General features: G+C 36.7%; 1 protein-coding gene across 1 annotated transcript in view; it reads right to left on the bottom strand.

Annotated features, from left to right (window-relative positions):
- The window catches only part of EPRS (glutamyl-prolyl-tRNA synthetase), a 36,183-nt gene that overhangs the window by 20,243 nt on the left and 1,370 nt on the right, over positions 1-14,570 (bottom strand). Inside the window, exons 2-12 of the mRNA XM_008942314.1 lie at positions 11,374-11,473; positions 9,660-9,816; positions 8,370-8,509; positions 7,625-7,719; positions 6,967-7,093; positions 6,224-6,416; positions 5,667-5,838; positions 4,487-4,720; positions 2,994-3,078; positions 2,598-2,657; positions 182-292 (exon numbers count right to left, since the gene is read on the bottom strand). Of these exons, the coding sequence (XP_008940562.1) occupies positions 182-292; positions 2,598-2,657; positions 2,994-3,078; positions 4,487-4,720; positions 5,667-5,838; positions 6,224-6,416; positions 6,967-7,093; positions 7,625-7,719; positions 8,370-8,372 (1,080 nt within the window). The 5' untranslated portion in view covers positions 8,373-8,509; positions 9,660-9,816; positions 11,374-11,473. The remainder of the gene's footprint in view (positions 1-181; positions 293-2,597; positions 2,658-2,993; positions 3,079-4,486; positions 4,721-5,666; positions 5,839-6,223; positions 6,417-6,966; positions 7,094-7,624; positions 7,720-8,369; positions 8,510-9,659; positions 9,817-11,373; positions 11,474-14,570) is intronic.

Below are 14,570 nucleotides of genomic sequence, written 5' to 3'. Positions count from 1 at the left end.
AACATGCTCAGTAGTTGCTCAGTTTTTGACAGTCCTGTGAAAAAAAAAGTACACTCTGTTTTCATCTCACACTGTCTAAGAAAGTTAAAAGAAGGACCCTCCTTGCTGACTGCTCCAAACCAAGGTACTTGCAACTTTTCTCATCTACAATACAGGAATATGAAGAGAGTGAAGTGAGAACCTTTGGATGTTTAGCCACTTCTTTCATCTCCTCTTGAGCTTCAGGAATACATACTGGGACCACTGCATCTTTCAGTAAAGCAGTGTACCGAGGTGCTACTGGGTCTATAACCTACAGAAAACAAATGGGGTGGATCATGAACATATGACACTGACAGAGAAATAAGATGTTGTATAAAACAAACACCATCAAAAAAGAATATGAACTGGTATTCTGTTACTGCATTTTTTTTTTTGTTTGCTTTAAGATTACTTTAATCCAAAGCTATAGAAAAAATGGGAAAACAGTGGTAATACTTCACAAATTCCTATTTTTACTGAAATACTGTGAGTATACACTATAGATTGGGTACTACTGACAACAGAAGTAACCAAAATTATGAACTAATGCCTCACAGGGCAGACAGCAAAATGTACTTCAGTATAGTTTTACTGTGCACACCGGCTACTAAACCTGGACCGTCTTCTCTCTAGGTAGATGAATTTAAAGTGGTAATTTATAAGTGTGGTTTGTCCTTTTTTTCCAGCAGCACAAGACCTGATCCCATACACATTTTCCAGGTCAGTACTCCAGCAGAATCATGGTCAGACCTGGCTATAGAGGAAGCACCAATCAAGTCTGCAATTTTAATACAGACGCATTAGATACTATAATAAGGCAACACCATAACACTGACTTCATTAGGATTTGTACAACATGGTTTTGGCAAGAAAAAAATATATCACTAAAATGTCCTCCTGTGGTTTTTCCACAGCATTTTTCATACCTGGAATACTGGTTTGTCAAACTGTTCAGAGGCACTTAAAAACATAATTCAAGTAAAGCAGTTGTCTACATTCAAAAAGAATACCAGGGAACTACCAGTTTAACTGGAAACTAACACCAAGGGCAACAGCTGGGTTTATTAATAGAAAGTTACTTTTTTCTCCTTAGTTTATTCCTGCTCAAGTGAAACACATGGGAATTTTAGGAAAAAAAAAAATTTAGCATCTAATTACTTGACATTTGTAAATAAGGTGATAAGGATATACTCGTAAGTCACACGTGTAAATTCATGATTGCTGAAGTCAGACTTCACACACTAAAAATGGATGTGTGTATACATCTCAAAATATAGGTGTATTATGTGATTTAGTAACAATTTTCTAACTAAATGACTGAATTTTACAGTGTTATTACTAGGCTCTTTATTTTACTCAATAAAGCTTACAGTCTTTCCTCAGATGATAGAAGTTAAAAAGCCAGTAGCATAACTACAGGATACAATCCAAAATCAGAGCTCTCACACTTGCAGTCTTTGAGCTCAGAACTACCTCCACGTGAGCAATTGTTTCTGCTCATATTGCAGACTGCAGCTATCTGTACAGACACATGTAAATAAAATTAACTAATAAATACCGTGCTGCACAAGGAGTTGAGTCGGAGGTTTAAGAAAGTTGGTTTAAAAGCCAATTCAAGAAATGAGACTTGACAGTTCAATGTGGATTTTTTCCCCAATTCTTAGTAATAAATATATTTATGCAGCAAGAGAAAGAACCAATTCATAAACCTTTGTGTATGTAGCAGACCAAACGCAAAATACATGAAGAAATACAAGATACATGCCAGACAAGCAAAAGCTACTTAAATGAAGAGACCTGGGTACTATCTAAACAAAACCAAGCAGGAATCCCAATGCAAAATAACAGGTGTTTCCACAATCACACAAAATGTGCAATCAGCATTATAACAATTCGCCTTATTATAGTGTCCACGCATCTGCGGCCGAAAAGCGAGTGACCATGTCAAGATGCAATATTCCTTATTTGACATCCAGTCAGAAAGATCAGCAGTGCTGGCTTTACCTGCACAGGCCATAGACGCAGCACGTTAGGTCCAACACGAATCAAATTGAGTGAGGTTTGTGTTTGTGGTAACAAATAAGCCAAACCAGAAATGGGCAGCCTTTTAAAAATAGGAATAATGCATTTTCCGTGGGTTTGTAGAGCTCCTGTTATATAAGCAAACGTGACTGTGCTATGAAGCTGCAAAATGATAGCTTATGCTGTGTATGCTTACAGCACTGTAAGCTATATGCTAAGGTAAAAAGCATTAAGTAATACCTTCTTACAGATAGCTCGCAGCTTGAAAGCAGAAAAATGAAATGCAGTTTTCACATCAGATTTACAGCAAATATCATTATCTTTCCCCACACTACTAAGTAAGGCAAGTCAGTGTTGGTATGGAAGAATCAACAGGATTAGTGCTACTTCAGGTTAGAAAGGGGGGGACATTCCATTTTCCTGAAAGTGTGCCAAATGATGCAAGATACTGCAACTGCTACTTGTTGTGAGAAGCACTCCAATGAACGCTGGATTCTCTACATATCCCAGTGAGAGGGTATCGGGAGTAACATCAAATTCAAGCAACCACTTACCTTTTTGTTAAAGGACCAAATTTTATCCCACTCCATATTCACAACAGATCGAGACGAGCCCTGGGAAAAAACCCAAACACATTAATATAAATATTCTAGCTATTAGATTAATTTAGAACAGTCTGTTAAGCACAACAAACACTCTACAGTTTGCATTCATCAAAACAGTGTAGAAAGGCATCTTGAGTTTGCAAAAGAAACACTTTCTAAGGTAAGAAACCTGCTAACCCATTTTGACAGGACTTGCTCACAGCTGTTAATATTGTTGAAGCAGTACAAATGAAAGCAGCAAACTTTCAAAAGAAGAAGCCTGCCAGCAATGAGTACTTTAACTGAAACTTCACAAAAACTTGTCCTTACCAAACAAGATTCAAAGAATCCGAAGAGAACACCCACCTGAGCAGCAATAAACTGTTTTAGCCCTTCAACTGTCATGCCTCTTCTCAGGACACCACGGACAGTGGGAAATCTTGGGTCATCCCTAGTAAAGATGACATCTCATCAGTGTCACATGCTAAGTTTTATCTTTTACTTACACTGATCAAAAACTCTACTAATACTGCCACTCACAAACTGAGGCAGATGAGAAAACCTAACTGAAAAGGCTGATCTCTTCAGCATGCAAAATATATGGTGCAGGTTTTCTTCTACTTCATCCCAGAGAAGTAAGCCATCTCTGGGTGAAATTGCTCTTTTTCTATACGTTCTCAATCTTAAGTCTCTCAAAAATTAGCAAGGCAAAAGTTATGTCCCTAACACACTACTCCCTCTTCAGTGGCACCTGAAACAACAGGGCGTGATTCTCACTCAAGAGAAACTAGAAAGAGATGAATGAAAACGTGATCTCTCAATGACACAGGTGACAGAATTCTATGATTTTATTATCTTTTGCAAGAAATAAAAACATAAAATATGTGCTGGTGGGAACACAAATCAAAATTTGCTGAGGACCTAACAGCGAGGTTTCCAAAATGAGAGGTCATCAAGACCAACTAAACTTCCAAGAAAAAAAAAGATTAAAAAAAAGAAAAAAGATAATTTTACTCTTGCAGAGTGGTTCCATGCAGAAACTAGGAATCTAGGCTTCCAACACCATAGAAGAATAAAACCAACCAACCAAACAAACAAACAAAAAAGCACACTTGGCATACCTAACAAGACAACCAGGCTGCCTAGGAACTTGTGTAAAATGATGTTCCCATAGACTGAGCACGGAATCACCTAAATCCAGCCCAGAAAAAAACATTACAAGCAGTTGCTGACTTAGCGTTGTTCATGGACTTCTTTAGACTCCTGTGCTGTGGGAAGACTTCAAATGGTGTGCTCCCATAGCTAGACCATTGTTGGAATGAACAAAAGAGCCTCTCTAGGCTCCAAACTACTTGCAGAAGTGCAAACCTATAGCTCACCCTTTCCAAGAAAATACTCAGGCTACTACACAACCAAGCAGTATCTGCAGAAATCCGGTTAATATGAAAGAAAGAGCAGAAAGAAGGAGGGGGAGGGCAGGTGAGAAGAAAGTAAGATATTTTACTAGATGGACAGGACCAGAAGTTCTTCAATTCAGGCCTCCTTCTGCCATTGCTCAGGAATGCATGCAATGACTCAGAGAGGATAATGTGTAAGCAGCACCCATAGCAAGAGCCAGAATCCAAAAATAAGCTACCTCATGTTTATTACAGGATAGGAACACCTATGTATGCGGTACTGTAGAGTAGTAAACAGACACATTGTACATGCAGAAACTACGGTAATTAACCTGCTCTTGAACATTGTTTAAATATTCATTCATGGTGCTTTGATGTCTAAGCACTGTCCAACACAGAGAATGCATACATCCGTCACGAGCACCTTAAGGAACAATGCTGAAGTAGAACCACCCAACATACCATCCGTCCACAAGCCCTTCGTTGACAAACCAGGTAAGCTTTCTCTTGGAGAGCACAGTATTGTTGAGGTTTAGCCTGCTATACTCCCATATGTATGGTTTCCTTATGCCCAGGGCCTCAATGATCCAGTAGAACTGTTCATCTCTGTCGTGGTATTCAGTCGTTCTCAATGCATGTGTGACACCTTCAATACTGTCAACAATGGGGCAAGCAAAGTCGTATGTGGGGTAAACCCTGAGGATAAAGACCTTCAAGTTAGCAGGGTGGAAGAATAAAACACTTTCCTCATATCCAAATAGTTAAACTAAGTATAATTTATATTTATATATTTTAAATATTTATAATCTACGATCCCGAAAATTTTCAGATCAAGATTAAAATAGCACATACACAACAAATTATCCATAAAGATCCAGAGGGCAATCCAATTTTAAAACGAAGAAAGCCTTCAAGAAATTAATTGTTCACAGCCTTAATATTCAAGACTACAAAACAAAATCCTACAGTTACTGTTCTTCTCAAATGCATAAAATGCTGACCTATAGGGTTTTTTTCTTAAATATCAAAAAGAATCATTAGTCAACTGAAAAATGATCAAAGGTTTCAAGTTCAAAAACAAACTCCCACCCACTGATACAGCTTTACTATTAGGCACACATTAAATCAATGTTTCCAAAAAGAGAATTGTATAGCTGCAAAATGAGGTTTCAAATAAGCACTGAAGCACAGCCTTGAAGAATCGGGTGGGGTTACTTCAGTGCACTACGCAGTAACTCTTCATGCTGCACAAAGACAGTAGCTGCTGTGAAACTAGAAGCAGCCACTCAGGTAAGTAGATCAAGGATGTTTTGCAGCAATATAAAATGATAGTAGGGTAAAATTGTCATGGTTCTCTTTAAGCTCCAAGAGCTAAAGCAAGCAGCTCTGTTGTTCAAAATATAGACATTAAATCTTAATTTGTGTTTTGCCTCAAAGCTCTTCACCAACACACATTGTATTTAGGGAGCAAAAACTGAAATAATATTCACTGCTGGCCATGATGGCCAATGGAGAGTCACTTGCAGAAGTTTCAGAAAGATAAGAGACTCATTACATATTCTGACTAAGCTATTAAAAGAAGTTTACTGAGGAATGCCCTGAAAAGAGCAGAAATGACAGGCCACAGAAGGAGTGGACATACTTGTAGGTACTTCCAGTACGTGGGTGTGGCTGGTTTTTACAGCGATAAAGAGTTGGATCCCTCATACATCCATTGTTACTACTCATATCTATTTTTGCTCGTAGACAACAAGTTTGTCCATATTCTGTTCCCTTTTTCATTTCTTCCCACATTTGTAGATTCTTATTAACACCTAAGAACAATAAAAATAATTTCCTAATGTATTATGAAGTTGATACAGATGCACATTTTATTCCTGCAGTAGCAAAAAGCCATGTAATTCCCTTCTTTAGACACTGGAACTCCTTTTCACATATCTTCCATTCTGAATTTTTCAGGAGTGGTAACAAATGGTGACCAATTCACACATATACACACAAGTTTACCACATCTGTCTCCATATTTTTTTGCAGCCTTGTGGAACAAAGCACTAAACAATTCCCAGTTCCTATAAGGACCTTAGAGACAGACGATTAAGTCACCTCATCCATCTTTGTTAATAAAAATCAAGTTTTGTGGCAAATTAAAAAGGTAAGAAAGCAGGACAGAATTACTTAATATTACTTAACATATCTTACAGTTATTTCTGTGTTTAGATTCCACTCTTTGCTCACGCTCTGCTTTCATTTGTTCTGCAGGAGTATCATCCACATATGCCTTCCCTTCTTGAATAAGCTTCTCAGCATATTTCATTATCGTTTCAAAGTGATCTGAGGTATATGTAAATTGATCTGGTTTGATGTGCAGCATTGCAACATCTTCAAGAATAACCTGAAAAGCGTGAAATTGTATACTGTAACATTCAGGAAAGGTAGTTTTCTTAAACCTTTATCCCTCTTTGTGCCAGCTGTGGGTTTTTTAACACTCCATTGTGCAGGAAGGATAAGCCATAAGGATAACATGACATGCATGAAAGAAAAGAGAGGCAGGCACTTATCATTCATTCACAGTCTATAATTATGTGAGATCAGACTTAACTTCAAGAAAGAGGCAGGACAAGAAAAGGGGATGAAAGCTGAAACAAATTACTTGTTAACGACTAAGCAGTATTTATACAATGAAAACAACAGTGTACTGCCAGAGTTACATATCTACTCCCTGCAAAGTCAGTATTGGAGAAAGGGAAGAAGTAAGCCACCAGTAAAAGGGCTTTAAGCTTTTTAAGGAAAAGATGATTGATATTTCTTCCACGTATAAGACTTAAATGTAATACTGATACTGTAAAACGCTGGTGCAAATAAGTGCACAAGAGCAGACCTGCATGGCATTTACCTTCTAATTAGCCATACAGTGAATGGATTTCCCTGCTCTTTTATCATACCTTTTCAAAGTCTTCTTTCTCTTTTTCTGGATTTGTGTCATCAAATCTCATAATAAGTTTGCCTTTAAAGGTAACTTGGTAGTGTTGATTTAGCAGGGCAGCTTTGGCGTGACCAATATGCAGATATCTAAAATGGAAATAAAAAATAAATATACACACCAGCACTACCTCAGCTAGACTTCCTTTTGTGAGGAAAGGAGAACAAATGGAAAGCAATACCCGAGTCTAACAACAACAACAGAAAAAACAGCTCATGGTATTTGTTGAAATACTATGCATCTATGAAAGTAGATTGTTTTTCCCACCATAAATTTAGTAGTTACCTTTAAAAATACCTGAATCTGTAAATTAGGGTGTCACTATGGATATAAATATAGGACTTCTATTATCTCCAGTTTTACAGACTAACTTAAACCAACTGTTGATGACACTCAGCACTAGCTACCAGATAATCTGAACCTACCACATTCAGAGGAGTGGAATTTTATGAAATGGTAGTAAACATATAGCTCTAATATAGATTTAAAATAAAGCTTTAAATATTCTTTTGGCTTAAAAGTCTTCTCTGGTAAGCTGATGAATAACCTCAAAGCACACTTTTGGGTTTTTTTGAAAGAAAAAGCACAAGTAGAACCTTCTCTAGGTATTTGTTTCTTACCCACTTGCTTCAGGAGGAAACCTCACAATGACTTTTCCCATCTCTGCACCAGGAAGTTCAACAAACTTCCCAACATCTGCTTTCTTTTCTGTTGCCTTAAAAATTAACAGAGACATAATTACAGATTGCATTAGCTGTATAATCAGATATAAAACTCTAGATAGTAGCACCAAGGTCTCCTTTCAAACCAGACAACAAAAAGCTGCCATACTGGACCCCAAATTCATCTCTTCCCAACTTTCACATTCCTCACCGTACATCAAAACAAGGTGATTCACTCTGGAGCGTTAAGTTATTGTGTCTTCAAATTTGACCAAACACTGAAAAGTCCCACCAAGTTGTTTAGTTTATTTCATGTAAGAAAGCAGTCGCTAGCCAAGGTTTTATAACTTAAGTTTTCTTAACCTTGACTATGATCAACAAGTTCAATCAACCAAAACTTTGCAGGTTTATCAGGATCTTAAAATCCTCTTCAGAAAAAGAAAACTATACAGCTAAAGACTAGTGCTGATTAAGAGGTCCCATTTCTGCATCATTTCATTTAAGCACTAGATTGCACCAATCATGCCTTTTTAAGTACAGAAGTGACAGCTTTATCTTCAAACAAGCGTTAACAAAATCACTTACTGTACAACTGATTCCTTTTAATTCTCTAACTTTAGATAGATAAATGCAATTGTATTAGAGAGCATTGACACAAAGTGTGAGTGATTTACTCACTCCAGAGGATCTGAGTACCCCTTACCATTTTGACTTTTGGTGTCCCAGAAGCCCACTTGGCTCCGACTGCCTGGAAAGCACGCTGGGCCTCAAGAAAGCCGTACCACCGCTTCGCGTGGACTGGAGCTCTGTTCTGCTGCAGCTGCTCTTGCCAGACATTATTATCTATTAACAAAACAAACCATTTTTCAAGCTATTAAATTATAAAAGTGGAATTATTACCAACAGTGATTTTTAAGACTTAAAAAAAAAGGTTTATTTTTTAAAAAAACATCTACTTATGCTCTCTTCTGAAAAGACATTTAGTTATGGGGACACAAGGGATTCTAACACAAATTAAATGAACACCTTCCAAACCCAAAGCATACTGCATTCTTTCTTGGATTCATCAGAGCAGAAGGTGGGAAGGGCTGGGGAACATACGTTTTTCTTTGTATCACCCACTTCAAAATTAATACCAATTTTTTTTTCAAGACAGAAATACAGGATATTCCTCTAGTGTGCCTCTGCATCTGATGTAGCATGTATCAAGGCGATCCTTTTATTTTTGAGGGGCTGTATTCCCACAATCTAATTTTTAAGCAACACAACTTCACTAGAAAAAATTTTATGGGGAAAGAAAAAAAAATAATAAAGTACACTCCATTCAGATTTCTCTCAAGAGCAGCAACTTTGAAAAAAAATACTGAGAGAAGTTAGTTCTTATTCCTGAATAAGTATTTTACTTTCAAGCAGAATTTGGTTATATTGAAGGGTACATTGACACTTATCAATTTTAGACATACATCTAAGAGAATATAAAAAGCAATCCCATAAAAATAGATCATCAAGGCTTCTTTTAACCTATGAAGGTTATTTCACAGAGTAACATATACCTCTTAATAATTCAAACCAAACACCAAAGACATTTCCTCTACTAAGACAATGTCATGGAAAGGTGTCTGTATATAATTTTATTTTGTATTATAAAATAATTTAAATATTTAATCAAACTTTTGGGCCACAGTAAATTTTTATATTAAGGCAATGGGTAATAAAAGGACACTCTTACAGTTAACACAAATGAAGTTTTAAAAATTGCCATCTGTGACTAAATCCTATAAATTTCCAAATACAACAACAAATTTAAAAAAAAAATCTAGGCTTTCCTAAGCAATACTATTCCCATCACTAGCAATGCTCAGGCCAAAGCAGTATGCACAAAGGTACACAGTCTGGCATATAGCTAAAACTCCCTGCTAGCATCCCCAAAGAAATAAATTTGAGGACTCCACACTGCCTGCAAGCCAATGACAGTGAAAAGATACAGTGATACCTCTTAGTGCAGCCCAGACACACAGGTCTGCAAGGCTCAGAGAGTTCCCAACTAAGTACGTTCTCAGAGACAGACAGTGGTTGAGCTCTTGGACTGCTGAAAGAAGCTGTTTGGCCGTAGATAACTTTGTGACACTAAACTCCAGCCAATGGTCGATCTAGTTTTAAGGGACAAAAAAAGATAGCTGACGTTACTAAAGGACTGAGAAGGAAGCTTGTTAAAAAAATGAAGGAATATACAATCCATTTAATAGCTGGACAGAAAATATTAACTGAAACACTAACATTAAATAGACTAGACAATAAATCATAATAGATTACTAAAGGACATTTAAAATAAAATATACCGAAACATTCACCCAGTACTACACTCAGTGATTAAATCTAATTTCTTCCATCAGGATGTATTCAAGCTGCTGAAAATACCAACTTTACTGAAGCTATTCCCACTGATAAAAATAATCAGCAGTTCTTAGGTACTTACTTATCACACAGAGTATTTAATAATGGCTATTATCCTTCAACTGTGTAGATGTGACATTGTGACCTATCTTCCTGGTACTGCTACTGAATAAGTATACCATCTTTTCCTCAGTCTCTATCTTCTCTGCCACATCTCCTATGAGATTTGAAGAAATCAAATCCCTCCCACACCGCATTCCCCTCCTCCCTCTCCTGCAAGAGTCTTCTCCCATAAAAGGAAATATGATCTTGGTACATAAATGTAAAAACAAAAAAGAGAATCATGCCCCTGGCTAATAATGTAACCCCATCTATAAATTGAAGCCCTCAACCCAAAGAGACCATGTCCATGTCTTTCCTAGTCCTCTGTCCCTGTTCCATGTGCAAATGTTCTGTGAACTGTATCAGGAACCCTTGCAATGTTCACGCCAACATGGCAGGCACAGCTGTAATTACACCACAGCAGAATTCGGTTCAGTCATTTGCAGTTAAGCTCCAAAATATTTGCACCACAAATGCAGCTGTCACTGTACTTCTCAAAGTACAGCTTTATATTTGAAAGATGCAGAAGAGAAAGAAGGATTTAATAAAAAAAAACAGTCTTGAAAGTGTGTTTCTCTCAGGGGCTTAACTTAAAAACAGAGGTCTTGGAGCTTAACTTAAAAACAAGCTTTTTGGTCAGAAAGCTTGAACAGCCACAAAATAACCTACAACTTTTTAAATGCCTTGCAAGCAATATACTAAGAAAACACTTCCCTTGAGACCAGCTGTAAGGATTGAACAGCACTGATTACTACTAGCTACAAATAGTTGTAGAAAAGAACTCTAACAAGTTCTTCAGTCCCTCCCTAAATTTCAGAGGAAGTAATTTTCAACTTACCTGTTAGTTTCAGCTTAAAATTCAAAATATGATTATTATGACCTAGACTCAAAAAGAATTCCCTCTCATTTTATAGCATTTCCACAGTTCCTAATAACTATCTGTAATCTGTGTAAGCAAGGAAGACCAAAAATGTTCCCTCTCTGGCACAAAAATTCTGGTGCCCTCACGGTACCACCTGGGAAACATTATGGAATACAGGACTTTGCACTCAGCATCCCACATAGCTGGAACTTCAGTCTAACAATAAAACGCAGAACAGTAGACACAAGTTTAAAAAAAAAAAAAAAAAAACCAACCAAAAACAGAAACGTTGATGGGAGGCCATAAGAGAAGAGAAAAAGGAAAAGAGAGAAGCACAATTCCTCCTCACCTCAGTATGTTCCAACAGATTCGAACCATACAACCCAGCAGAAGCAGCAACTCTAGCCAGATAACGAGCTATTGAATTCACTTCAGTAAAAGAAACATGTCTAAAAAAAGAAAAAAGGTATATTAAATTACTACCACCAGTTCAATTTTAATTCACACATAAAGCAGAAAAACGTGTTAAGCAAATACAAAGTAATTTTGTGGGTGAACCAACAGGTACCAGGGCACCAGAAAAAAAAAAAGGAAAATATCTAGCAAAAGAATATATCACTTCTTGCTCTTCCATCACCAGATGGAACAATAAGGTTCTAAACATGAAACAATTTTATTTAGACAGAAATTAAGAACATAAAATTCTGAATATTGTTTCAAAGAATAAAACTCTCTCCCCATAACCTACAGAATGCATAAGTATAACCCAAAGTACACATTTTCCAGACTATAAGAAGCTAAATCAACATTTGTTTTCTTTTTTTCATACAAGAAAGATGACTTTGAAGAGGTTTTCTAGAGAATTTACAGAGGAATTAAGAGCTCTTCACCATGTTTTTAAGGTTTCAAACTTGTTCATTTGTTACTCATTTTACTCAATTCCTGCTTCACAGAGACTATCCCCTGCTGAATAAACTTGATTGCCTGTATTTCTTGTTTTTATCTAGTCTTCTCCTGATAAAAGACTACTTTGAGTTTGTTTCTCCCATTCTGCAGCTGAAAATCCTCAGTAGACCTGGAGGTGAAAGGCTCTCCAAAGAACATAATTCCTTCTGTGCTTTAATCTCCCTTTTCAATCTTACATCCAGTATTAGAAAAAGCTGCATACCATCAGAAATCTAGCTTCAAATTCATCTAAGAGAAATGTGAACATTTTCATTAATATTCACTAAACAGCTTTGGAAGAACAGTGCATCACAACCATCAGTTCCTCAGATAATACTCACCTCCACAGCCCCACGGAAGTGTAGATGACAAAACTAGACCTCCATTTGCTTCTAAACAAGTATTGACATCAACAAGAAGAGTTCCTCTAAGTGTTCTGTTCCACTCAATTTAACAGACTGAATGTTACACTCCAATTTGTCCAAACAAGGTTTCATCTCTGCTCTGCCACTGTTCTGTACTTCCTGTTACACCTACTGTGTCCTTTATAAAATAAAAGGGATTTTTGATAGCCCTCAAAAAGCCTTGCAAAAATCAATTAAAGTTCTGAAAAAGACACAGAAGGCTTCTTGATATATTATCAATTATAATGACTCCCATTTAGTACAAAAGGAACTGCACTAAAACCTAACGAATATAGTTCTTTTGTAGTTCTTTTGCTTCTAAGTTTTCAAGCCTCTAGGATCCAGTATACACAGAATCCACAAAATAAAACTGAAACCAAAAGCCACAGTGGGGAGCTAAACATACACAAAGTATCTCCTATTGTAATTCCACCCTGCTATGAGATATTGATGAAGCTTTTTTCAAACTGAGAAAAACAAAACATGTCTAATATTTGCAAAATTCTGTTGATAGTATGTATCTATATAGTCAGTGAAATGGGTTTTCACAGTCTTCACTAGCTCACAGGAAACCAAATACCCTGGATTACTCAGCAAAACTGAATAAATACTTGAAATGTGACAAGTTACTCTGAGTAAAATCTAACCTACACTTGAAAAGTTGATTATTTTCTTTGGGAAAAAAACTATCTATTTCCACCCAAACAAAGTTCTAACAGGCCTCCTTTCTTCAAATAAGTTACAGAACAATTTAAGGCTGCTCTTTGCAGCTAGTGCTGGTTACTCCTGGGCAAGTAACAAAGAATGAACAAGGATAATGTTACAGGAAAATAGTGTGTCTTGAAAGGGAGGTGAAATGCAACATAATTAAAGACCAGAGCAAATATTCAAGAAGCAGAAGACAAGATGGGAGAAGGAAAAAATATCAAACATAAAACACTGAGATTCTCAAATAGCAATAGATCATTATTTGAATTAATCTGTAAAAAGCACTGCAGAATGGTTCTGTTCAGAGTTTAGACACATCTGTCCAAGAGTAATATCACTCTGAAGTATGCACGTGCTCACAACACAAACCAGAAAAGTTGTAGTCTGGCATGTGATGAGATGCAGGTATGCTAGAACACTCCATAAAGCCACCCGCATTTGGCAGGGTGGTTTGTAATTTTTACACACGAAATTTTGAAGCTAAGGCTTAAAAAATAACCTTTAAAATAAATTTAATCAAATTAGTGATAATTTTTTTAGCTAACTAGCCACCAGCTAAGTTTCAGCGACTTAGCTGAAAAGTTTGTCACCAGATTTTAACTGCACTTCAAAACATAACCTAGAAAAACAACAAATAAAATGTTCTCTCTTGTGCAAGTAATCAGAACAAATGAGTTCCTGGAAAAAAAACAATCCAAGTCTGAAATATCCCAAGTGAATTTAAAGTCATGCCAATATAAGATGGCTTCAGCAGAACTGATGCCATGAAATCCATTTACTAAAAGCATTAGTTGAGATAGAAGTTCAGCTGGTGCTTCTCAAGTTACAGATACACTTTCACAGGCTTCAAAATAGAGAATCAATCTTTTCAATTATTGTACAAGCGAGCAAGAGAAAATTAATGCAATATTGAGGTCTGGAATAACTTCTTAATCAGAGTCCAATGCCAGGGATAAGAGGATCCTAACACAAAAAAAAATTCCATCTGATGGAATCATGATTAGATACTATCCACACGTGGCCAAAGTGCAGAAAAGCTTTTGCTGAGTATTTCTCTCCATCACAGCAAAAATGAGTGGGCTTGTAATGCCGTGGGAAAGCAGAATAGTAATATAAAGTGATTTAATAAAATAAAATACTATTTCAAAGCAGAGTATATAAATGTGTAGTGTTACAAAATGCATCACAGGAGTGTATACATCCATGTGTATCTTTTGGTACATACACAGACACACACTGCCTGAACTGGGAAGGTAAAATGAAACCAAAACCTGCCTAACGCTGCTCAAGGGGACAACTCTCTCATGCAACTAGAAAATACCCAATTAACTCTGTTACATAAGCTCTATCCCACATGTGCACAAGACACATGGAAAACTATTAATGCTGTACCAATTAAGTCCCAATACAACCTGCCACATTTCCCTTGCTTCAGTTCAAAGTCCCAAATTCAATGCCATCACTAGGCACAGCAGAAGACAACATGTAA

Source organism: Merops nubicus, unplaced genomic scaffold (assembly GCF_000691845.1).
Source record: "Merops nubicus isolate BGI_N331 unplaced genomic scaffold, ASM69184v1 scaffold21796, whole genome shotgun sequence".
In the NCBI taxonomy this organism is placed as follows: domain Eukaryota; kingdom Metazoa; phylum Chordata; class Aves; order Coraciiformes; family Meropidae; genus Merops; species Merops nubicus.
Note: the sequence above shows the minus strand (reverse complement) of the source record. Positions and strands in the feature narration are given on the sequence as shown.